Raw genomic sequence first — 27,132 nt, 5'->3', positions numbered from 1 at the left:
TCCAATTCACTACCAACCAAGCAAGGGAGTCGAGGATGCCACAGCAACATTGCTGGCCTTGGAATTGGCCACTGGGCACCTGGAAGGCAAGAGGACACATGTGCACGCTCATGTTTTGTTGACTTCTCATCAGCTTTCAACTGCATGCAGCCTCATATTCTAGCTTACAGGCTGATGCAATTCCCAGGCACTGACTTTGGCACTATATGTTAGCTGGACAACTTTTTAATAATGAGGTTGCAGAGAACTTGTGTGAACAACACTATCATGTATCCACAGGATCACCTCAGGGGTGTGTTTTGTCCCCTCTGTTATTTGAGCTCTACACCAATGACTGCCAGAGTAAGTTTGAATCAAGACATACTGTATCAAGCAAGTATGCTGATGACTATGTGATTATCAGGGCCAGATGGACGTACATTTGCGAACGTAGCGTTATCAGCGCCATGGACACACCGCAGATTGCGAACGCTGTCAGACCCAAGTTTCCTTTGTATTTATCAATCGTTCAATCCTTAGTGTAAACTGAGCCTTTCTCTGTCTTTCTCCGCCCATAAACGCAATTTACGAACGTTCACAACTGAATGGCATCCCCTGGGGATCAATAAAGTATCTATCTATCTATCCTATACAAGCGCAGTTGAATGAAGTTAACTGATGACAACATTAAAAAGAATCAAACGTGTAGCGATCATGAAGTAATACCATACATGATAAGATGTAAACAAGCAGGGAGATAATGAAGATCTAGTTATGCACGTAGGCTATGGAAGATTGGTCAAATCTTGTAAGTATAGGAAAGTTTAAGTGAATGACTTGAAAGTGAAAGTAAGACATTCGAAAGGCCAACGAAAGTTAAGGTTGCTTTTGGTAGTACAAATTAGCCTGGCGGGCCATCCTATATCATTGAAATGTATAGTCTGGCATCGAACCATTCACCTCGCTTAATCCAAGGGGCGGGCAGAGAATTGTCTTTCAAACTGCCTAGGCATGCAATAGGCCAGCTATGGCGACCATATCCGTTATCCGATTAGGCAAAGCGGCAAATACATCCTTCTTTGAAGGAATGACTTAAGTGCATTGTGTTGCTCAACTTTCAAAGAAAAGCACAAGTCCAACTTCTCCAAAGTTGATGCCAACGCCGATTCAAACAACCGCTCTTCGTTCGCCATAGCCACCTTCCTTGTTGTTCACCGTTGCAGGACTGTCGTTATCCTGTTAAGCCCACCTTAAGACTCTCTAACAAAATAGAGCGCTGTGATTGGATGAGGTCCACGGCGTCAGCCAATAGAAATCCCTATGGTTTGATACTAGACGTACAGGCTGAGCAAATTAATTTGCCGCCGCTAGGGTGCGTCTAGATTTCTAGGCTAAGTACAAATACTTTCACCACAAAAACTGGTGCTCTAAATAGCGATTCTGTTGTCTTTGAAAGGTTCTCTTATTGACGCATTGAACTGCAATTTGGATTAACACCTGCTTTCACAAGGCGGAAGTATTTAGGCGCAGAATAGACGTGCGCTTTCAGGAGCAGTCTTTGTACCGCGAAATACATAACTAGGCACTCTTTACTCTTCCCCTCCCATCTTTTTACGCTAAACTCCCACTCTCCCCTGAATCCTCCCATGAATGCATATGCCTGACATGACAATCGTAATCTGCCACTTTCAGCTCCCGCGACAGGCAGTTTGCGCTTTTACATCATTGGGGCCTGTTTGTACATGCCTCGCAATGATTTTACACGCACATTGCGAAACAAATACGCCTTAAATGGGCGCAAAAGCGTTAGTACATCTGGCCCTCAGTCTCCTGCAGGACCATGAGATGGGCCATGGACCAGTTTTGCATGATTTTATTACGTTATAGCTCAATAAATGTCTCTAAGACAAAAGAGATGCATATGGACTTCTGCCATAGCCCTTCTACCACTGCACCAACTCTCATAAATGGCACAGACAAGCCAATACAAGTAGTTGGGTACGGTCTTAGATGATAAATTGACCTTTGATGCCAATCAGGGTAGGAATTTCACGGCGGCCACGACGGCCATGGCCGTCGTAGCCCCTTGCACTGGCAGTGAGGCCCCTTTGAAAATCAGAGGTTTACAGGCCACGGTGGCCTTGGTGCCCCCTTCTTTCAATATTCTGCTTTGCGTCCTACTAATAGCGATTTTTATTTAGCAGTGGCCTGTCAAAATAATCTTAGCATTCACAGCGCAAATTAATTTAGTCTTTTACGCAGTGGAGAAAGTGACAGCGCAAGAAAGAAAGTGCGTCCAAATTCACCCTTTTCAGTTGAACTACTCGCATGAAGTAGCCTATTCATCACACTGACATCACAAGTATCACATGAAAGAGCTTTTTCTCACCTTTTAAACGATGTTAGCCGATAATTGCTGTGTTGAACGGTTCGCGAGAAAAGTAAATAATATAATTCAATTTAATCATACATTCTACTGAAGGTTTTGCATCCCATGATCTCCCTATCCATTCATCTCGGTAGAATACTTTACGAACCCTTCTTTTAACACATGACAAACCATATATCAGAATAAACAGGAGACCTTACCGAACACAAAGGTGTAAAGCAGTCCCCTGTATAGTTAGCCGTTCCAGAGTAATCCAGTTTTGAATTTGCAGTAAAGTTCGACATACATGGATGTCTCCAAATTTTGGCTTTTACACTGTTCCACATGATTTCATAACGGGCCAAATACAAAATAAATGTTACAAATATCGCCTAGATATTGGTAAATCAGAGGACAGCTGACTAAGAGTTTGTGAAAGTAGCCTTAATGATCACAAAATGCTAAGCATGCATCTAGGCTATTTGAGTTTCTTAAAGCTGAGCTGTGCTTAAATTATTCAATACATGATTTCATAACAGGCCAAATATAAAATAAATGTTATATATAGCCTATATATCTGTAAATATTAGATGATCAGATGATTTACAGTTCTATGTAATATGTCATGTTTCATGTTTTTGTAATGTTTCATACAGTGATGCAGGTCTACTGCAGTGAATAGGCTAAATACAACTTTGATCATTTTTATAGCCTACTACTGTATAGTTAACTTTGGCCTTGGGGCCCTGACATGTGGCCTTTGTGCCCCCCACCAAATATGCCCAACTGAAGGCCAAGTGGCCTTGCCCCCAGAATGGTGAAATTCCAAGCCTGATGCCAATACTGACTCCATCTCCAAAAAGGCCAATCAGAGACTTTTTTTTTTTGAAGAAGTTGAAGGGATCAAGTGTTGACAAATCACTTCTTAAAAATGGTTTACACATCTTTTATTGCATCAGTTTTAACTTTTGTTATGATCTGCTGGTTTGGCAACCTTAGTGTGACAAACAAAAGTAGGCTTGGTAAAATGTTTACTCACTGTCAGATCACTAACCTCAGGACTCAGGACTAACCTCAATAACATTGGGCATGTGTATGAGGTCAGAGCGACACAAAGAGCAATGACCATTTTGGCAATCATTATTTATCATCTCATGCTTATGTTGATTGAGTGAACAGTATTTGTGCTGGCTATTTGCTGTGAACCAAATTTCCCTTAGGGGACATTAAAGACTATCCAATCCAATCCAATTTGAAATCCCAGTAACTTCAGATTTCAGCATGTGAATTAGTGATAGCCAGTCCTTAAGTCCTTATAGGCAAGTCGCGCCACTTGGCAGCCATCTTGGTAATGCACTTTGGGCACTTATCGGGCAGCTATTTGCATTCAAGTGCATGAGACAGGCATACAGTAAGGGGCCATATTGGCGTTACAAACTAACCCCAGTTCTATGAAGGATTCTTTGATTGTTGTGTCTCTGCTAAAGCTAAAATGCTATGGAAATTTGCTATGGTTCCGAGGAGAAGAGAGCCAGTGAGAGCAAATAAAAATGCAACACAGTCAGATCCATTTGTCTCTTGTAGCCCCTGCTGCGCCATGGTTAATAGGCTGTAATGACAGAGCAGAGGTGTAGGCCTACAGTATAGGAGAGGAGCACCTGCACTGCCCAGTGGAGGGCTGTCTTGAAGTCTTTGTCCACCAGAGTGGGGTCGGCCCCTTTCTGCAGCAGGGCTTGCACGTGCTCCGGACGGTTGTGGAAGGAGGCCCAGTGAAGAGCGGTCATTCCCTATACCATGACAAAACAATGGTACATGAAAGTGAGGCACAGGACATCATTGTCTATTTGTGCAAGGTGTGATGAATATTGTTGATAAAGTTGTCCATTATTATTGGCCGCAGTATCTTTGGTATTAGTTTTGAACTTGAAATAGGCCTACACAAGTAGAAAATGGGATCAAGAAGTATTCAAGAAGTTTTCATATTTGTCCCTAATGATGCTTTAGAGACACCTGTTCTCTGTTTGTTTATGGATCCTTTACCTCATTGTCTTGATGATTGATTTCACACAGTGTTGACTGCTGCAACAGCACAGCCATAAGTCTGTAAAAGAGCAATCAGATAGCTGATATATTACAGAGGATGTTATGCGGCATTTGAATCAAGCTTTTCAAATAGGGGCCCCTTCTTATTGTGTTACCGACAAAATCAAGGTGATTTTACATGTGCAGATATACATACACACATGTGTGTGTGTGTGTGTGTGTGTGTGTGTGTGTGTGTGTGTGTGTGTGTACAAAACACCTGCATATGATATGAAAGGATATACAGATCTGTAGTTATAAATAATAAAAAATAAAAATAAAACTTTAAATATCATCATTATTTTGTATGGATGAATGTCAGATAACAGCAGCAGTTTAAGATGCTTCAGTTCAGCATTAGTAGTGATTAATGTATGGCAAGCAGTTTTAGCTTTCATATGACAGTTTCAATTTAGGCATGTCTTATAATTCCCGTAGTTCCCGTAATTCCCTGTACCAGTTAATCAAGCACATCACACATTGCAGAATGTCTTTGTGGAATAGGCCTATGAACATGATTTGCAAAAACAAATGTTAGGCTTTATTGAAGCTACCTGTATTAGGCTACCTATAAGAAAACATGTGATCTGCCATATTCTGTATTAAAATTTGAGTAGGCCTAGGCCCTATGTTGCTTTTTAATTTGAAAATGGGTGACAGCCTATTTGTGTGCGGACAATGTTGAACATTGACCCTACCCATTGCTTACCTGGATAGAAACCGGTTACTCTGTGTAAATACATCAGTGTTTACCAGCATTTTACAAGGAGATGAGTGTATTACGCGTTTGTCAAAGTTTCGACTGGTGTCTCCTCTTCCAATTAGCCAAAAGAGAGAGATTGGGACGGACCAGCTGCTCATCGTAGATCAAAGGTCTCTGGTCGCCATGGGGACCATAAACATGTCCCTGCAGATGGAGAGCCCTCCCAGAGGAGCCGAACCTGCTGCTCTAGCTGCACAGAGCTAAGTGCTCATTAATAGGAATCAGCGGCTGCGGCTGATTCCGTGCTGACACAGCAGACTCACTCTGAATTGATTGCATTCTCTCCACCACATCTTTGTTGTGTTTCTGATTTGAGTGCACTTAGTAGCCTACAAGCTACGTGTGCTCTCTTGAATGTGCGTTCCCTCCCGAAACCGGTGCAGGCCTACAATCTAAGCTATATAACGATCTGCAAATATAGTCACTGAATCTTAAGAACATATAATGCAAGGAGCAAACAGGTATTACAGCTATTATCAGTCGCTTTGGTGCATTTCTCGAATCAGAATGCACATTTGCACAACAGTTATTAGCCTACATTTCTCAAAACAATTAGGGCAAACTGCACCGCATTGTGGAAAAAGCGCGCATCTTGCTCAAATGCTTAGTTTATGCCTCAAAAGCAAATATTTATGCCAATTATTGCCGGTCAATGCAATCAAAATGACAAGTCATGATGCCATTGTTCGGGTCAAGATAGCCAAACTGTTTTGGCTTGTTATTTTCTAATGAACAATGCGCAGGCATGGAGTTTGAGCAAACAGTTTTGAGAATTACCATTCGGATTTGAGAAATGTGCCATAGCAACTGAGAAAAACTGTAATTCCGGTGATCATAAAACAATGCATTTTCGGTGATACATCTTTATGTTTTCTTCTTTTAATGCTTTCATACCTGAAGTCGATTTCAGCTGTAGCCGCGTGAAGGGGCAAACGTCCATTTTTATCTGGAATGTTTTGTTTGGCTCCATTGCGCAGAAGGCAAACACAGCCTTCAAGCCAGCCCTTTAGGAAAAGAACATTTCAGCATGGTGAAAAAGAGATGTTGGTGGTATAGGACTACTTTTAGGTTTAGCGCAGGTGAATGAATTTTAAATGCATTTACATGGTGAAGAAATCATAACCACTACATTTCCTCATCAACAAATTTGTTACCAGATAGGTAGCCAAAGACAGGGAGGTCCTGCCACAGGCATCCTGAGTGTTAATGGAGGCTCCCATCTTCAGAAGCAGCTTCACTGTGTCCACCTGCCGCCCTGACACTGCATGCATCAGTGGAGTTGAGCCTGTGCAGTGCATAAAACAAATATTGTATGGTAAACTTTTTCATTCATTCAATTAATTCATTAATTCAACCTTTATTTATTGGCAAAGGCTATTTTTATTATTAATGGCTATTTTAAATATTAATGTAGCCTATGCTATTTGAACCAGTGTTAGAAGTGGATGCTATTTGTACCCTGGTGTATATAGCAATGTCTGCTATTTACACCCTGGTGTAAGTACTGATGGGCAAAGACTATTTTCACCCTGGTACAATAATATATGTTATTTGCATCAGTGTATAATTAGGAGCGGATGCTATTCACACCCTGGTGTATATAGTATTTTTATATTACATTGAAGATTATTCCAGGAAGTAGGGGCAGCATAACAATAGGCCGACTTTCCCAAATCAGAATGAATATAAGATACGTCATTGATCTGGTCTGATAGGGACCAAAATTCCAAACAATCAGGGGCGGTTCTAGGGCCCCGCCCCATCTGAAATCTCATTGGCCCCTGACTGGCCCCTGTACCGTCAACCATCAATAAGTGTCAAACTTGTTGAGAACGATGATCAGAGATGCAATTCCATTCCCAAACAACTGGTGGCAGTAATGCACCTATGAAGCTTGAAAGCTAAAGCAAACAGTGAACTGTAAAAGAACAATACATTTGGCTAACCAGAATTGTCTCTGCTAATGTGAAGAAACGATACATTTGGCTCACGGAAGTATCAGCTAACGTGAAGAACCGATACATTTGGCGAAAGTATCAGCTAGAATTCTAACGTGAAGAACCGATGGCAGCGACTGGAATCCATTAATTTCCACGGAATTATTTTTGGAATCTGATCCCTTATCATTCCTGTTCATTCTTACTCGTCGCTCGACTTATCGTGACTAAATTCAAGACAGCTGCAAACGCTAAACTTCTTGAAGATACTGTCTGTATAAATCGTCTTGTAAGTAAACTACCAGTGCTTTTTCAAAGTTCTCAATGTCTCGTTTTAAATGTCAGGGCCCTCGGAAGTCTACCAATGAAGTGTGGACATTGAGCCTCGTAAATGGTGTAAAACAGTGATTTATTTGCATGGCTAGCCCGATGCCGAAGCACCACCCCTTGAAAAAGCTGTTGGTAGCATCGGCTAACTAGCCAGATTTTGGAGTGCAGGGACAGTTTGAGATGGGCTATGAGACATACGCTCACACTGCATCATGTTTCAACACACTTTAGGTCAATATCACACCGGAATTCTCCTTTAAAGTAAAACTTGTTTAATTGAACGAAAAATGTGTGTATGATGATGTATGATTTCTTTTTAAAATAGTAATGTATTTCCACTGAAGTGTCTATTATATTTTAGTTTTATATTGTGTTTTCAATGCACATTATAAATAAATGGGAAAATTGTTAAGAATTGTATTGGCTTTTTTGTTTTTTAGCATTTAGCATTCAAGTATTTGAACAAGGTAAGACTGGTGAAATGTATGCACCTTACTGCTGTGGTGTAGTCTAGTTAGCTGTAGTGGGTATACTGTGATGAACCCCAAATATTAATACCTATCCTTGTCTGTTTTAAGTGGGTATACTGAGATGGTGATGCTTTTTAAGTGGGTATTAAGGTTTTGCACCTACGTCATAATGTCATGTGACCGTTTGTTTACAACTAGAGTGGTAGGCAAGACGCTTTGTCCATATTTTTTACAGTCTATGCAAGAATGGTAGGCAAGGCACTGCAGAGAGTGGTAGGCAAGCCTACAACAGTCGGGTTGCATAGGCTACATATTTTTACAAATAGCTTCAAAATTGAAATTTTAATATCAAATATTGATCATGATGCCGAATTAATTTGTGTAGGCCCTAACAGTTGGTTTTACAATAAGAAGCAAAAAAGGCGACGAATCCAATCGCTTAGCCTACCTATCCCTCGTGGTTGTGGAGGATGATCGTTAGCAGCTGTGAAGTCTTTTATTCTCAAGATAGCCTAATGGTGTAGCCTACTGTCTACTTAAGACGTAGGCTAAAAATACAACTATCTACAGTCATCCAAAAAAAAAAAATGAATTGCCAGACAGGCTATGAAGGGAAAAAGTGCAGCATTTTAAACATGGCAAGATTATTTTTACCGAACAGTTTGTTCTAATTTGTCTCGTGAAATTCCCGGTTGTGACATCAATCACCTATCTTTTGTCCTTCTATTTCAAGTTATCATGTGTCATTTGATTATATAATATGATTAAACTCAGGAGAAGTTTTTATCCCAGGCCATCCAACTCTGAACTCACACTATACTGACTTTGCACACATTCACTCCTCAGCACTCTCAAACATTTCCCAACTCTGAACTCACACTATACTGACTTTGCACTCATTCACTCCTCAGCACTCTCATGACCCCCCCCACACACACACACACACACACCCACACCACCTACAAGACTTTTTAAGACTTTTACATCCCTTACCCCTATGCTACAGACCTTTTATTTATTTTTATATTTCATCACACGCCAAAACACACACACACACACACACACACACACACACACACACACACACACACACACACATATCTGACTTTCTCCAACTTTTTGCATTTTTTTTATTTATTATTTTTGATTTTCTCCTCCATCTACCCATGTCCTTGATTGCCTAGTTTCTGCCCCCACCCCCACCCCACCCCTACCCCCATCCCCAACACACACACTTACATCATCACTGTCATCACTTCACATACATACAGCACTCCTCTACATACTTGCTGCACACTGCCCCCCCCACATACACAGCACATTGTCTTCAGGATCTTCTCCAACACACATCCTCTACATACTTACAGCACACTGCCCCACCTACCCACACACACACACTACACACATACACACACAGTCACTGCTCCACTCCCCGCCCACACACACATCTTCACTGTCATCACTACATACATTACATACAGTACTCTGCTTGCAATAGTAAGTCCCTGACCCCCAACACACACACTTACATCATCACTGTCATCACTTCACATACATACAGCACACTGCTTGCTACAGTAAGCCTCCTCTACATACTTGTTGCACACTGCCCCCCCCCACATACAGCACACATTGTTGTTCAGGATCTTCTCCAACACACATCCTCTACATACTTACAGCACACTGCCCCCAATTTACCTACCTACATACTCACACACACACACACACACACACAGTCACTGCTCCACTCCCCCCCGCCCACACACACATCTTCACTGTCATCACTACATACATTACATACAGTACTCTGCTTGCAATAGTAAGTCCCTGCCCCCTACATACACAGCACATTATTTCATCAGGAAGCTTCTCCAACACACATCCCCAACATACTTTACAGCACACTGCCCCCCACAGTGCACATTTGTCTCATGAGGAAGCTTCCAACACACACATATTGCACACTGCCCTCCCCCCCACATACACAGCACACTATCCCATCTCCCCTGTCATCCCCCCAACACACACACCAAGACCCCTGGCAGTTGGGTTAGCCCCTTGAGCGTGGATCTGCCCAAGGTTTCTTCCTTGGTAAGGGGAGTTTTCCCTGCCCCCTGTTGCTCTTGGGTGTCCTTTGTTGGTGCCCCCCACCCAATCCCAATCCTCCCCCACCTTTTATGCAGCCCTTGCCACTTAATCTACTAAACCCCTCTTCTACTGCACCCCCCCCCCCCATTAATGCACAAATAGGCTGACACCAGACATAATTTCACTGCATTTCTTACTTCCAGTAACTATATGCATGTGACAATAAACTTCCTTGTATCCTTGTATCCTTGTATCCTTGTATATAATCACAACAAATGCTAATAAATGAAAACAGAATAGGCTTTTGTGCTATAGACTAACGTTACAGGTCACTTAGGCTAACTCCTCGTGATGCCAAAATAAACTGATTTGATCCTAATAGTTTAGCGATCACACCGACAAACTTAACACAGCAACCTCAAACACCACTGTTGAACCCTAGGCTACTGCTTCAGTCATGTAAGAAATAAGCAGTTTATGAATTATCTTTACCCGTTTAATCAAGTCCACATGACCAAAATAACAACATATTTAAAGGCTGAGCTAGCATAACAGCCTAATATAGGCGATGCTGCAATGGATAACTAATAAAAAAGTTTCACAATTAATGAACTTTATCACCACATTCTGAGTTTTGCTGGGTGGTTATATATCCATGCAGATCGCCTTGGAATAAGCCATCGCTGTTATATGATATAATATGTTACAGGATTCATGACTAACGCCATTAATGTTATGATGCTGACTGACGCTGGCTATAACAGTAGCTTCTAGGCTACCGCTTTAAAGTCTGCTGAGTCTACTGCCTACCAAAACCTGTCGCTGTTCAGTTGAAGTTAAATGATCAAATATTGTTTGATTTTGTGTCAGCTTTCAGAAGGAAGACATGTTCCCTTTCTGGTCAAATTTCACAGCTTCTAAGAAAGGCTATCGCCTTCGCGGTAAAACCGAAGTTTTGAACAGAGAAAAAAAGGCTACCATTAGGCTACATGCAGGTTCTCGATACAGATCAATGCACCAAATCAGGGCGATTTTAGCTAAAACAACGCTCCTGTGACAGGCTATCAAATATTGAACAATGGGATAACGCTTCATCATCACCTTTATTGATGCCTGAAATGTTGACATTGCTGAAATACAGAGATGTAGCCTACTGAGAGGCAGCTGCAGACAACGATGTTCAATGGGTTCAACTTGTCCCTTTGCCTACCAGCTGGATGTAAACAAAAAAGCTATAGAACCTAGAATACGTCACATGAAAAACGTTAATACCAGAGACTTTCTAATGAGGAGACACAGCACTCAAAAAATCATCCATAGAAATGCATGGGGCTAGTTTGTAACGCCAATATGGCCGTTGTCTACACATATCCCACCCCTTCCTCGGCAAAACGTCAACATGTGAATACATTGAGCCAATCATGTGGTGTGATGTGAATACATTGAGCCAATCATATGGTGTGTTGTGAAGACATTGTGCCAATCATGTGTTGTGAACCCGCCTCTGGAGCAAGATTGGTGTCGTGAAGCCTTGCGCATGCACATTTCTGCCGATTAGGATGCCCGATGAGTGACCAAAAAGCGTTGCAATATGGCCATCGAGTGGAGGGACTTGCCTAAAAGGACTTTGGGTATACCGCGTATAGTCCTGCATATCACGTAGACAACGTGCCTCTGCCTTACTGAACAAGGTATTTTCTGTGTATGGATGTTGACCGGTTCTTGGCCCTCAGTGTATGATGTGGCCCCCTTATGGCCCCTGTCTCAAAAAAATCCTAGAACCGCCACTGCAAACAATACCTTTGTAAATAAACAGATACCAATGATGTCCCCTCTCTATCGGACCAACCCACTTTACCATAGAGGACACAATGATAAGTGTTATAGCCATCACCAGTAATGAATCTAAGGGTAGAGTGGTAGACTGAGTCTAGGCCTTTAAGTAAACAAGCAGTATTTCTATATATCACATCACCATAGTCTAAAACTGATATAAAAACTGCTTCAACAACTTGTTTCCTACTTCCCATAGGGAGGCTGGCTTTGATGCTGTAGAAGAAACAAATTTTTTGTCACAGTTTTAAGTAAATTGCCTTATTTGACAGCCACTGCCAGAACAAGTGAGACATCTGGACCTTTTGCTTGATTCAGTGGTGTCCCCTAATGGCAGACATGTTTATGTTATGGGTTAAACTTTATCCATCGGCCAAAGTAACATATTCAGCCCCATAATTTCTCCATCTCTAAATAGATATCATATAACAATAGTCTATATTTTCATCTTTGGAAGTAAAGGGTCTAAAGAAGCAAACATCAGCTGCAGTTTAGGCCTACAATAAAAACAAGTAGCTTTTTTAGCTTGGTATAACCAGATCCATTCACTTTAATAACTATTGTGTAATCTCAGCGGAAACTAAGCGTGGGGCAGGCCAACCTTTTTTGGCAGGTGACCCTATTTTGATGTCACAAAAACATTGGCGACCCCAATCGTTCACAACAAATCTCTGTTGTAACACCCAGTCATAGAGTGGTACTAAAGCAAAGAGTATAGAAGTTACTTCTATACTTTGACCAAAGTCCTTTTGGTGCTACTTTGATTTCCCCCAAATGTTCTAGCAAGCACATTCATTTGGCTATGTGCATCCGGTTGTTTTGCTACTTTGTTTGGAACATTGATAAAGCATGATTACGTCAATCAAACATATGTGGGCTGTCTAAAATGTTTACGTGGCCAGATTGTAATGAAGGATCCAATTAGTTAATTAACTTGTATGTCATGGAGTTCTTGATATTTTTTAATTAATGTATGCATATTTTAATGTAATTTAGGTTTACTGGTCAATTGTAAGATACCCATCAAAGGCGACCCTGAGCCGTCCCGACCCCAAGGTGGGAACGATGGCTTATAGCAACATTCGGGCAGAGACAGGCTATGGGACTTTAGCAATGTGCTTTGTTGTCTGATTCAGCAGAAGATGGTAACAACACTGCCAATGCTCTCTGTGCTGTTAGTCTATATAGCCTCACGTTTCCATGTGCTCTCTGTGCTGTTAGTCTATATAGCCTCACGTTTCCATGTGCTCTCTGTGCTGTTAGTAGGCTATATAGCCTACGTTTCCATGTGCTCTCTGTGCTGTTAGTAGGCTATATAGCCTACGCTTCCATGTGCTCTCTGTGCTGTTAGTAGGCTATATAGCCTACGCTTCCATGTGCTCTCTGTAGTCTGTACTGTTAGTCTATATAGCCTTACGCTTCCACGTGCTCTCATGGGTCTCGGTTGACTCTCAGTCTCCGCGCCTTCAAACTATAGTTTTAGTGGGCGCTGGGACCAGTAGTCATTTCACTTGACCTCCCTGCAGCAAACTGCTGATGTTGATGTGTAGTACAGCAATACTCTTTTCACTAATTAGAAGCATGGCAGATTGAACAACATAAAAATTTAGGCATGACCGGTTTCACAGAAGTGTTAATCTTGGTCTATCTACTTAGGTGCCACTTAATCACAAGGCAGTGTCTTATAAATAGGATCTGCGTTTATGATTGTATCAAATGCTACTCATGCTAATATTTGACCTCGTCCAATGTATAGTAGGCCTACCTTCTCCATCACAACACTCCAGAATCGAAGGATCCTCTCGGATTGTTGCTGTGAGTGTGTTGACATCCCCACTGGCAGCTGCCTGGAACACTATATTCAGGTCAACTTCATCAGTAGAATCTGAGAAAGAAAGAAAGAGATCGAAAGATAAATAGATAGATAGAAAAATAGACAGATGGATAGACATATATATATATATATATATAGCATCTATCTTTCTATCTATCTATCTATCTATCTAGATAGATAGATAAATAAATGCTTTATTTATCCCAAGGGAAATAGAAAGTTGAAGTTTTAAGTTGAAGTTTAGGGTTGTTGAAGTAGAAAACCTAAAAATACACAATGTTTTGGTGTAGACATGCAAAAAGCTTTTTGTGGTGACTCTTGCTTCCGCAGTACATTGAGCTGATCCGCTACCTACTTCCTCCGCGTGACAACCTGTATGAGCCAGAAGGCCACTCTCTCCTTCCCCCTTCTATTAGAGGGGTTGCAGGCCTCCCTTCTCAAACAGTTTCCTGCAAAGACATATTTCTCTTTTCTAAGAATGGATTACCAGCTACTTAGTGTTCCCAGAAGAACCGCAGAATAGCTACAGTACGCTTTTTTTTTGTCATGGCCTATGGTGACTATGCCTGCTGTAGTGCTTTGTTTATCAACCTTTTCTCAAATGGTAATGTTAGCATAGCTCCCTGTGCCACCTCATGTGCCTCTTTTGTTTTGACTGCGGAACATAATGAGATTCCAGTTGAGTCACTTTACCCCTACACGGTTGTCATTACATGTGTGTTCTCTCAGCCATGGTTGCAGATGCACCTTCCTCGTAGTGCTCTCAGTGGACAGGTAATTTATTCAAGCAAGGGCCAAAGCTGGCGTGAATACTGACAGCTAAGACCTGCGCCTAACACATCACCTCTCAGATAATGCTCTGTCCTCTGTCGCCAGGTGATGGTATATTCTGAAGCCAAGTGTAAAGAGCTGAAGATTTCCATGGCAACAATGGGCAGCTTCTACCACCCTCTCACCTCCTCCTCCCCAACAGACACAAATGCTCAGACACACACACACACACACACACACACACACACACGCAAGCATAAGCATATACAGTCCAAGCACACACATTTCCCTTGTTCAGTGTTGACTCTTTTAATTAGTTTATGACTGCATCTGATCCTTGCTTACCTTTCTGCGGATCAAACACGGATGAGGAGCTGAATTCCATGGTCGATCAGCACATCGTTCGCCGCAGCTCTCAGACAGAGAGGGAGTGGGAGAGAGGGAGATGCGTGAGATCGGTGCCTCAGCGGAGGCACCAAAGAACCCCCGATGAAGACATGGTTCTCGCCTCTCTTCTCTTCTCTCCCCCCCCCACCCCTTACCTCTCTTAAGAGTCTAAAGTGCCAGGAAAATCCGCAGGCATTCTCTCTGTCAGAACAAGAACGAGGGACTGTGAGAGCAGAGAGAGAGAGAGAGCGAGAGAGAAATTGACCCAGCTGGGCGAATCGAAAAGAAAGGCAGCAGTAAATAAAGAGAAGACCGGTTTAGGGTTCGGTCCTCTTTGGCTTCGGCTCTCTGTTTCAGCACTGTCAACGTACTGAGATAATAAAAATATTTTTAAAAAAAAGCAGTCAAATATGGATATTCCCAGCCCGCTTTTACCTTCACTGTGAAGTAGGCACAGAGATGCGAGCATCCATTCGTGTTGTCTGCCAGGGAGTGGATGGTGAACGGATGAGCGGAGAAGAGGAGGAGGAAGTGGAGGAGGCTGCTGCCTGTATCTGCCTGGCCGATGGATGAATGGAGCCCAGGCTTGGGTGTATCACAGAGCATGTGCGGCACCAATCACAACGCAGCCAGTGCGGTGACTGCACGCAGGGGGCGCAGTTGGTTTTCATTGAGATGGGTAGCGGCTGGGGGTGGTTGAGGAGTGGGAGTGTTGTGACCAGGGAGGGAGCGTAGGAGAGAGGACGGGAGAGGAAGGGAAAGGAGGTGGGGAGTTTGCAGGGTGGAATGGGAGTAGTGTTCATTAATATGCATGTTATCTTGACTTCTGGTGAAGTGGCTATTTTTAAACGTGCCATTCATTGCCAGAGGGCATATTAATCAAACTCTTATTTTTTCTTTCCTTTTTTCATGTAGCTTCCAGCCGCTTCTCTCCCTCATGCAGATTGAGAAGGAGCATCGAGGCTAAATTGAATCCGTTGATAAATTATCTCTCTCTCTTCTCATGTCATTGTGTTTAGTTGAGTTGTCTGTTTATGCATGCAAGTGAGTGCCTCTGTGTCTGGCAGAATGTCTGATTCTAATTTTACATGCGCTTTGTGACAGAGAATCCCTCCAGCCATCTCATGAGAAAATTATTCTCCTCCCTACTGTGTACTGTAGGTTTGTCATGTGAGAAATAATGGCCCAAATTGGAAAATTCACTACTGTCTGATAGACACTAAAGGCTCATGTCAGCAGTGTGTGTTTGAAATTTGAAACCATTACTGTGGCTCAAAAGGAAGGGATTTACATGAACATTCTGTGATTCTGTTGATGTTTTTGCTAAACAGCCAATCAATTTACATCCATTCTTTCTGAGGTGCTTAAGGACCGTGTTGATTGGCTGGGATTATTTTTGGCTTGGTCCAAGGCATTATGTTTGAACCAATAACTGATTTGAGTCATGGACTGTGCCTTTAAACAGTAGGGACAAAAGATGCATTAGAATAGTGGACTGTCCCTTTAAGCAGTAGGGAGACCTCTTGAGGACCCTACATGAGTTCATTCCATTCATATTTATTGCTCATCCCGTCTCCATGGGAACCTTGAAAGACAACATCTGATAGTCACTCTTGTTTTGCTGTCAGAGAATCAGCATTCATTGCAGTGCATTCAGCATAGCCTATATTGGATAAATGAAATGATAATTTATTTTGTGCACTGTGTACAATGTATGCTAGATTGTTAATTGCTACTATTTCACATTTTGTTAGAATTAAGTGGATGACTGACCTTGATAACAAAATCTTCCTGTACCATAAAAGGACTGAAGATGATCCTTTTTTATGTTCTAAGATGCCTGGACCAGCATTTCTATATGTAATTCCTTTGTCTTCCTCTCTCTGTCTCCCTCCATCTCTCTCTCTCTCACTGGCCAAGATTACCACACTGAAAACAACATATTTCTTATCTCCTGATTCACCTTGGGCCAACTCTTAGGTGTGCTCTCAGTCTCTGCCAAGGACATTGTGGGTAGCCTACATCTAGAAGACTACGTAGAGTGAGTACATTTAGGAGATAACTATGTTTGTGATTCTAAAAGCAAATCAACGTGTCATGTATAGGCATAGGAGACATAGGAAACAACTGTCATATGAATGAATATTAAAAAGGTTAACCTCATCAAGATGGCATTCACAATATTTGCTAAAACACACAGCAGGATCAGGACAAGTGTGATTTCTCACCACAGCATAATTTAACAACAAGCTAGAGATATGTTGAAACTGGCCTTGCAAGAACCTACATTATCTTAATAAAAAGACTACCTGATTTCAATGCAAGCAAGACAAGCACACATAAACAAAGGAAAATACATTTCAGTTGGCTTGGGATTGTAGTAGCTATTTTCAATCAGTAGATGGCGCCGCTGCTGTATAAATGGTTGCTCAGTCAAATACTTTTTAACAGCCTCAGTTCAATGTCTTGGATAGGATCAGTTGGTAATTTTTCTATCAACCTGACCGCCACATATCAAAATGTTGCCGATATTGTAAACATTATTATGACAAATAAACTAAAATATAGTAATATATTACACAGGGACATCCTTCTCCATTTTCAAAAAACTCCTGAAGACCCAGCTCTTTAGAGAACATCTCTTTTCAGAACACTCAACAAGTCACTGATCCCACTCACCAGCCGTCTTAAACTGACAAGTAACTGTTAAAAACAGCACTCACTGATGCACTTATTCTTACTGTACTCTAATGTTTTTAAATTGTCCTAAAATTGTTGAGAATTGCTCTAAAACTTAAACTGTTTACCATGTTGTTAGTCGCTTTGGCTAAAAATGCGTCAGCCAAATGTAATGTAATGTAATGTAATATTTATTACAATATTCCAAAGTTAGACATTTTAGACATGTACTGTCTTAACACCATCAAACAACTGGATAGGTGAACACAATCCTCGAGCAATGCAACTCTTTACTCTTATCTTTAAAGTTTCTGTGTGAGTTTACAGAACTAAGTTGTCTAGGCAGGGAGCAATTTTAGGTGATTATGGAACAACACGCCTGCTCAAGGCAAGCAGAACTGCATCCACAAACAGGAAATTGCCACTGACCAACCCTCCATTCCGGTTTACAAACTACAATATGTATACTGCAAATAAAGTGAAACCAGATAAGATTAAAGTTAAATTAAAAAGTTAAATTTAAGCATTAAATAGTCTTATTAAGTTTTTATAAAAGTACGTCACACACAAGTTGGCTATACAAAACATGCGTTTGACTGTATATGGGCCTCAAAAGGGCAAGTCATGCTCAAGAATAATCCGAATTATCAAGTATATATCTAAAAATGTATTGTGCTTTTTAACATATTTACTTCTCACTTCAAAGACTACATGGCATATATCTGAGATTGTGGAAACGGCAAGGTCAACAGAAAGTGGGTGAGACTGGGATTGCTTTATGGCTTGACGTTGGTTGCTCAGTTTACTTTTCAACTGTGGAATATTTGCTCCACAGTTACAAATTGACAGACCTTTTTTGATTTTGACATTTCTACACAAATTCCAGCCCATTCCAGAGGGCTTTGACTGAGCAGAGAATCAGCCAATATCATTAATCTGGCTGTGCTTTGGGATTTACTTCTGTTTTGAAGATGGGAGCGAGGTTAAATTAGACAGCATGAAAAAAATATTGTACCACCAAAACTTAGTGAACCGACTCTGTTCTTCAGTAGTGCAGTGTTCCCTTATCTGCCTTGTCTACCTCTTGTGACCTTTTGAAACTGAGATGGTTGCTCTGATCTCAGTACAGTGAATTTTCAGCACATTCCACTCAGTAGGTGGTATGGGGTGGTTATGTCTCCACTTCAAAACTTGAACCACTACTCTCTCTCTCTCTCTCTCTCTCTCTCTTCTTTCTCTCTCTGTGGTCTTATAACAGTGTGTGGCTCTCTGCCAAGGGCCTTCTGTCCACCCAAGTATTGTAGACTGGCCGTTTGTCTCAGCAACCCCCGTGGGCAGTGCCTTTTGTTGCTTGGAATTTGAAATGAGAGAGAGAGGTGGTGAGGTGGTGTGTGTGTGTGTGTGTGTGTGTGTGTGTGTGTGTGGGGAGCTGTACTGTTCTAGGACAGGACAGCAGCGTGGGTGTGTTTGTGAGGGTGAGTCTACTGTAGGCAGCCACTTTCACATCACTCTGTACAGTCTTCCATAAAAGATCCATGAGACACAAATCATTGTAATGTCATTGTAATGCATAGTATTATACACTTATACATTATGCACTTACTTACCCTGTGTTTTAAACTGTGAAATGTTTGATTAGGGAAGTTTTTCTAAGCAAATACCCTTTTCATATTAATGTAGGGCACAGTATTACTGGAAGTTTAATTAACATTCCAGTAGGTCAGTTATGTGTGATGATTTTGATCACAAGGTATGACAATAAAAAGCACACAGTCTAGCAAGCAGACACACAAGAATTGGCTATGACAAATCCCTGCTGTTATTTTACGAAGATGCCAAAGGTCAGAATTTAGGCTCAAGTGCCCTTCAACCAGTTCTTGGCACCGACAATGGGTAAAACTGTCCCACTGACAGTGGGAAAAAACAAGTTGAAATAAATGTGTGTGTGTGTGTGTGGGTGGGGGTGTTAGAGAAACACACAGTAGTACATTTCCACGACCTTGAAACTGACATGGTTGCTTTAGCAGAAAAACATTTTGAGATGTGCCATCAAAAATCTGCCTGAAAAGCGTGTGGCGGCGCCAGTGGCAGCAGGGGCAGGCTTTTTTGGACGCCCATCATAGGCGTCGGGTCCGCAGCTGCTGCCAAGTCAAATCAGGAAAAGTGTTTGAAGAGGAAGTCCCTGCTTGGATGTACCCTGGCCAATGGGGTTGCCTGCTTCCTGTCCCTCTGACCTGCAAAGACCCATCTCTTCCACAGTTTTATGCCCGAGTGTAAATCACTTGACCCCACCCCCTCCCCCTAGAGTTTATAGACAGAAACCCCTCTGCCCACCAACCCCAAACACCCCACACTCCCCACACATGACACTTCTGACACCTCTACAGGATATTTTCACACTGTGTTTATTTATGAGATGACATGACAACGACTGTCCTTGATACCAAAGTCCTTTATGATTATTGGGGGGCTTTTTCCAGACATTTTGGTGCATTTTGTGAGACTTCAGCACTTCCTAATATCTATGGCGTCTGCCTTTAGAAATGTGGTAGTTATTTTTTCAGGCGTATTTTGATGCTTGTGTTATGGCATGGTGGATTAGTTTGCATTAAACACTTCCTGTACATAGAATGACAGAGTATGTTTAACCTATAGAATGCAGAACAGTCAACACCCAATCTAAATATATATGGCAAGCAACAGATGCTCGAAACATTCCTAAAGAGGCCAAACAAGATCTTTACTCCTTGGATATTTAACACACGCACGCACACACACACACACACACACACACCTCACATTTGGACTTAAGAAGGTTTTAAGATGTTCACTTTATATTTCATTTGATCATTTCATTCATTATAGAGGATTGTACAGGGATCTGAAATGTGTGCTCTGAGATGGAATACACTAGCAGAGATACTGAAACAAATTTTTGAATAGACAAGTATGTCTGAGATAGATGTTTTAAGACATCACACAGCCAGTTCACAGTTATGGCCAAGTGTAATTTTTTTTTGCTTTGTATGTGCTAAATTAAAAATGAGGGAAAGACAGAGACATTGGCAGGGTGTGTGTTTTCATGGGTCGGCCTTTCTCACAGGCAAGCTGGTGTGCAAGCTGGCCGAGACTCTCTCAAGTGTCTGCGCGCCTCTCTGGCAGCCTTGCTTGCGCTTCCTCCACTTTTGTCCATTCACTCGGAGACACGCTGGGGTTCAAGTTAATGGATTTACGGAGGATTTGGCCGAATCTACTTGCTCCACTTGGCGAGCAAATCAAGGCAGAGTTCCTTATTTTCTTTTGTGCCCCTGTTTCCTCCCCTAAAGCCCCCTGGGACCCCCTGGCCCACAACAATCACCCCTCGTCCCTCCCCATACCATCCCCCCCCCACACCACACACCCCTCATGCCATTCCCCAGCAACCTGCTCACCTGTGTGTTTGTTCCTTGTTAATGAGCTTGTCTGATTGAGTCAGTTTGTTTTTGTTTTTGTCCCAGCATCTCCAGACCATTACAATTTCTAGTCCAGCTAATTGGCTGCTTATTCATCAGGCCTTATCAGGTCTTACGTACTGTATGCCTTATGTTGTGGAAGTAGCCCTGAGGTACGCTATATACATTTTCATATTTTTCTGCTTGCTTATCTTATTAATACTCCTCATTCAGGAGTTGGCAGTACATTTTCAGCTCAAAACCTATATTCATTCATTCATTCCCTATTTTGTTTGTTACTTATCAGGACTTGATTTGTAGCATTTTATCATGACCCCCGTGCAGCGAAACGGTGGTCATATAGGTTTAGTCAAGAGTTTTTTACAACGATTCCCGGGACACTGAAAGACGGGGGTGCACGAAACTTGGGCATGTAGCCCCACAAGGATGACACACAAACGTTGTCTTTCCATGACATGACAATGACTTTTGCGAGGCACTGTAATTGCAGGTATCTTTGGCTGACAGGTTCAAAACTGCACAGAATTTGATAGGATCATTATGACACCCTCTGAATGCATGCCAAGTTTCGTGCGTGGAATTCCATTCTTGGGGGACCATACAATAAATGAATATATGTGTACATTTAGTGACTGTACACTACACATTCACACACACACACACTCATGAACACACGCAAAACACACACACACACACATTAATGCACACACACACACAAGCACACACACTCACACACACACACACACACACACACACAGGTATGCACACACTCACACACACGCATGCATGCACACACACACACACACACACACTTACTGTAATACAAATTGACAAGCGTGATTTATTTTTGCGGAGAGAATGTGACTGAGTGGCGGTCATATTTTGTACCGCTTTGCAGTACATCTAGTTTTCTGGTCATTTGATGGGAATTACAGTAATAACCACCACTTAACATATATTTTGGCTAATAATGAGGCTGCTTGATTTTTGCATCTGACATCTTGATTATCCAATTAAATACACTGATCAGCTAAATGGCATATTATCATAACCAAAATTGTTTTGATGATTAGACTGTTGATAAAACCTATGGGAAAAGTCTTTATAAAGCTAAAAATGACAACCATCAATTCACCATACTTTTTTTCTCAGTTGTATTACATACACACATTCACCACTAAACTGGCCTGCAATTATAAAACAAATAAATATATATTTGGTCTGCAGTTAAAGCACAGTTTTATCTGCATGTTATTTGTAACCACTCTTGTTCTCCCTCTCCCTCCCTTTCTTTCTCTCTCTCTCTCTCTTCCTCCTCTCCCTGTTCTTTATCACTCATTTACACATTCTGCTCTCTACATCTGTCACTCAGCTTTACACAGCAAATTGTGCGCTACAACAACATTCATAATTTACACTGAAATATTTTGCAAGATATTAAGATATTGTGTTGCTAATGCCATCTGCGACACTGAAACAGTTTAACTGTGGGTGGGAAGTCTTGGAAGCAGTGAAATACTGTATTAAACAGCTGTTTTGTCTTTTCGTCATTGGTATGTGCATGCAAAATATGAAACCTATGTGATGGTCTTCATTTGCATTGACTTGCATATTTTCATATAACCTTGAAAGACTTTTTGTCCATTTTAGATTTGGAAGGATCACAACCCTTTATTGCAAGTGGTAAAAAAAATAGCAAGAAACAACACATAGGCCATGAAAAACACACAAATTGTGTGTGTCCGCCCCTCGATGGCAATTTGAGGGGTAATTATCTCTCAAACACAACCTTTCGTATTCTCTGCCAAGACAAAGAAGACGACCAGTGCATTCTCATTTTACATGACTTGACCTGAGTTGCCATTTTTTTGTATGATTTGTGTGCCAGAGAAAGCCAGAGGAAGAAAAAATGGGATAGGAGGGAGGTAGGGAGTGTGGGATGGGCGTGGGGGACAGAAGAGAAGGGAAAAAAAAATACAAAAGAGTGCTTTGAAAGGGGGCCCTCTTTTCCCCGCAGTAAACTCTGCCGGCCACGAGATAATTTGCAGCCATCAGTGGGCCGGACAAAGGCAGTGCTGGGGACAGAACAAAGTGTGGCCGGGAGAGAGAGAGAGAGAGAGAGAGAGAGAGAGAGAGAGAGAGAGAGAGCTGTGGCCATGCTGGAGGCTATCTCACTCTATCCCTCTCTCTCTCCCTCTCTCTCTCTTTCCCTCTCTCTCTCCCTCTCTCTTTTTCCCTCTCTCTCCCTCTCTCTCTCTTTCCCTCTCTCTCCCTCGTTCACCTCCTTTCTTTCTGTGCCTAAATGACCAGAGAGGAGCAGTGGAAGTCAACTTCCCATTGGCTGCATGTCATGTAGACCGCCGTGACACATTTTTTTGATGGTTTGAAATATATTCTCCTGGAGGCCAGAGGTTTATTACAGAAGACAACAAATCACAACTGTGCTTTGTGACTATTGATGCGTGTTGTGGTGCATCATGGCCGTGAGACATTAGCAAATTGGATGCTTTCTTTGAAACAACTGTGACAGTTTCTATATCAGCTCGGCTTCCTGTAATAAAGGGTTAAAAAAGAGATAAAAGACCTGATGTGGCACACTGATGTTAATGACATTCTGTTGCTGAGATGGCAATAATGATGAATTTTTCATTTGGTAAGTTGATAAGGGAATTCAAATGTTAGAATTCCTTAAAATTACCATTTAGATGTGTAGCAATAGTAGAAGATTTATTACACAACAATACATCTGGGAGACTTTGAATTTTATTCCCAATTACTCGTGCCTTATAAGTGGTGATGCAAAACTTGATTGCTATTGTGACTGCTATTGTGGTTGCGAACAAAACATATTGTAACACCTCTGGCCTATTTTGGTGTCTGAGGTCATAAATCAATTGTTCTGTTGCCCCAAATAAGACTGTGTCTGCTCTGGGGACGGCAGCATTCATAAACTTAGAACATTTTTGAAATGGCAAAAATGCAAAAGGAAGCCTTTGAATCTCACTCACACCAGGAGACATTATTTGGTCCAGGAGACATTATTTTTTTTCTGTCAGCTCTGCTACTAAATTATAAATGTGCTTCGATGAAAATGAGGATGAAAAGCACCCTTATGCCTGAAATATTCGGAGGCAGGACACCTTAGCATCTAGGACACTCAGAGGGGGGTTTGCATCTAAAGTCAGGTAGATGCTGAACAATTCATGAGTGAAAGAAAAATGTAAATGTCACAAGTCAAAAATCCATGCACACAATATATGATGTGTTTCTCATTTCATTATGATTCAGTGTTTGGCAATGTCCTGATACATTATTACAAAGCCAAAGACCATTTTAACTAATGAACTGTAAGGGAATAGCTTTAGTGTTTTGTTTCACATATAACCATAATCTATATCTTATATAGGTTGATACTACAACTCAGTACATAATTGACTGTGTCTACCTGTCTCTTGTCCAAGGTTCTTTCAGTACAGATATACAGACAAAGTATGGTGGCTTGATTTAATGAAAAACCACTTCCAAGCTTCAATCTTTTCGGTCAGGCCTCAGTTGACCTACTTTTCATTTTGAAACCAGAGTCCAAAAATATGAACCGTCCTGTCGGTTTTTCCCTCTCCTCTCCTGCTCTTCACCCTTTCTCCTCAGGTCCTAATGTTTTTCTTCCCCTAATATTCCTCTTTGGCAGCGGCCGCCTTCACAGCTGGACCAATAAAAGCGGTTTTGTGTTCTGTGGGAACCTGTGCCTTTCCAGTTATTCATCAACTTCCCATAAAATGGGAGCAGGTGTTGTGTTACAGGGCCGAGGGGCAAACGACAGGCCCTCTTATTTGAGCCATAAAGGCGGACTTTGGGTAAACATGTCAATCTCAACAGAGCAATGCTGCCGACTTATTACAGTTGAGCCCGGACGGCATATATAAAAAACGACAAGGGAATGATGAGGTGATAACAGGCCCTTGAGAGTCCACTGATGCTTTCTGTCATTCGGTATATTAATGGATCCTGGCAGAGAGGGGAGTAGGCAGTCAGTCAGGAGGTGAGGTTATACTGACTGGCTGTACTGATGATACATGTCTGTTGTACACACACAGGTAAAAGGCCACCAGAGGTGAAAAAGGCCTCAGTGCATGTTAAACTTGACTTTGCTGTTGTATAGTTTGTGTATAGGTTGTGTAGTGTCGTTTAGAGGGTAAGAGAAGGGAGCGTGCTTTTATCAAGAACATCATGTCCTTACTGCCTGCTGACTCCTGAGTGCATGCATGGATGGGTAGCACAGGTATCTGCGCTACTCCAGACAGGGACTACAATGTCTCTCTTTCAAGATTTTTTTCCTGACTCATTAAATGTTTATATTTGTTTTTATTTGTTCATATATATATTTATTTGTCTCTTTAAACATTCTTTGGTATTTAAATAGTAGTAAAGCTAACAGTCCCAGTAATAGCAATAATGATGGAAATAGATATAGAAATAGTAATGTATAGAAATGGTAATGCTGTAGTCATAGTGATAGATATGGCAATAGAAATAGGAAGGATAGTAGAGTGCACAACAAATAAGTGATGTGTATGTAGTTCTACCTCTGGTTATCACAGGTACCATGACCTTCAGATTGCATTCTGCAAGGACAATTAGACCTAATGCCTGTGAGCTTTGACATTCCACTGAATGAAATTCCAGTGCATGAGAGACTTGAAAACAACCTCGTGAAGACAAAAGAGTGTGTGTGCTGAGCCATAAATAAGCACTGTTATGTCTGGGAGACTGAGTGACCCTCCGCTGCAGCGTGGGTGGACACCGAAGGGCAGAGATGCTCTCTCTCTATTCTCATAGCATTGCTGCAGCTCTCTGGAGGTTTCAGTGTTTGGCTTTTTTGTGTGTGTCTTAGGAGACGTAGACTCTGGCACTGAGAACAGACACCAGCTGAAGGGCAGGGACAGAGGCATAGAGGCACAGCCGCACTATCTACCCGCCGGATTGTGTCTTGGGACCGTCAGAATCTGGGCGCCTCGGCATGGCAGGTCACTTCCTGTGGGACCAGTGGGATGGGCTGGCGGAGATGATGCCGGCTTAATCTGCAACCGTACGAAAAAAAGATTCTCCCCAGACCAGACTCACACATAAACAGTCATACACAAATATACTGATACAAACTCAGACACACACACACACAAAGACACACAAATAAACACACACAATACTCAGAAAGACTGTGTGGTGGTGGTTTGGTTGAAAGCACCTACACCCCCTCTGCATCCTGTGGTTTACTATGACACCACAGGATATCAGGAGCACGGGACCGTGTATTCTATACATATAGGAAAAGTGTTGCATTTCTTTCTTTGGAAAAATGTAAAGATACAAAGGGAACTGACTAAACATTGACAAAAAGTTCCCCTTGTATCTTTACATTTTTACATTTTACCACTTAATGGTCAGTAAAGCATAAATAAAAGAGGGAACTTTATTAAAAAAAAAGCTTTGTGATATGAATCAACTCTCAGACCTTTACAGATTTCAAACATGTAATACATAATTAATGTAAAATCTGTCATTATAAATATCAAATGAAAAACAAAGGGGTAAGTAAAGGGCCTGAGGTATCTAAATTCCTGAGGCATCTCACAGAAACATTTCTGTGATTGAGTGGGACATCGCTATGCACTGACTTTTTAAATAACCTCTAGGAAGTCTTTACTTCAGTATCCCAATAAATGCTGATCTATTCAGGTCCTGTTTTTAATTATAAACCACAGTTGAGCCATGTCACTGTGAATACAGATGTGTGATCAAACATATGATACTGTTGGCTACGCACACACACACCACCCCCTCACCCCACGAGTGTCCCGACTCCTCTGTCACACACATAAGCCAGCATCTCGGCCAACTTCAAAAGACAGGAAACAATGGAGTTGTTGTGTTGAATGTGCGAAGACACAGGCAGCACATCAAAAGCAGCGCACTGTTACACTGGCGGACATATTTTTAGGCTTTAGCATTTGTCGGCCAGGATGTTTCTTTGCTTTCTCTGTATTTGTGTGAAATGAAATATCCTTGAAATTATTTTGAAAATGCATTCATTCTTACACCAGATGGCTCTTAAATGTACACTACATGTATCTACGTATCTGCAGGTAACATATTGTTTATGAA

General features: G+C 41.7%; 1 protein-coding gene and 1 long non-coding RNA gene across 4 annotated transcripts in view; one reads left to right on the top strand and one right to left on the bottom strand.

Moving 5' to 3' along the window:
- Window positions 1–15,479, bottom strand: part of ankrd55 (ankyrin repeat domain 55) — a 28,920-nt gene extending 13,441 nt beyond the window's left edge. For 2 of the 3 annotated variants that reach the window (XM_048259671.1, XM_048259674.1), the window contains exons 1-6: window positions 14,529–14,643; window positions 13,616–13,735; window positions 6,347–6,477; window positions 6,087–6,196; window positions 4,388–4,448; window positions 4,006–4,134 (exon numbers count right to left, since the gene is read on the bottom strand). In XM_048259671.1, coding sequence (XP_048115628.1) covers window positions 4,006–4,134; window positions 4,388–4,448; window positions 6,087–6,196; window positions 6,347–6,477; window positions 13,616–13,735; window positions 14,529–14,607 — 630 coding nt within the window. In that variant the 5' untranslated portion in view covers window positions 14,608–14,643. Of the gene's footprint in view, window positions 1–4,005; window positions 4,135–4,387; window positions 4,449–6,086; window positions 6,197–6,346; window positions 6,478–13,615; window positions 13,736–14,528; window positions 14,644–14,800; window positions 15,066–15,277 lie in introns of those variants that run through there. The other variant, XM_048259673.1, reaches the window with a different exon arrangement.
- LOC125305068 lies at window positions 7,125–26,491 on the top strand. The gene is made up of 3 exons (XR_007195330.1): window positions 7,125–7,418; window positions 16,763–16,883; window positions 25,865–26,491. It is a non-coding gene; the product is annotated as an uncharacterized LOC125305068 (long non-coding RNA).
- The last annotated feature ends 641 nt before the right edge of the window (window positions 26,492–27,132 follow it).

This window comes from Alosa alosa, chromosome 12, assembly GCF_017589495.1.
Source record: "Alosa alosa isolate M-15738 ecotype Scorff River chromosome 12, AALO_Geno_1.1, whole genome shotgun sequence".
Taxonomy (NCBI): Eukaryota; Metazoa; Chordata; class Actinopteri; order Clupeiformes; family Clupeidae; genus Alosa; species Alosa alosa.
Note: the sequence above shows the minus strand (reverse complement) of the source record. Positions and strands in the feature narration are given on the sequence as shown.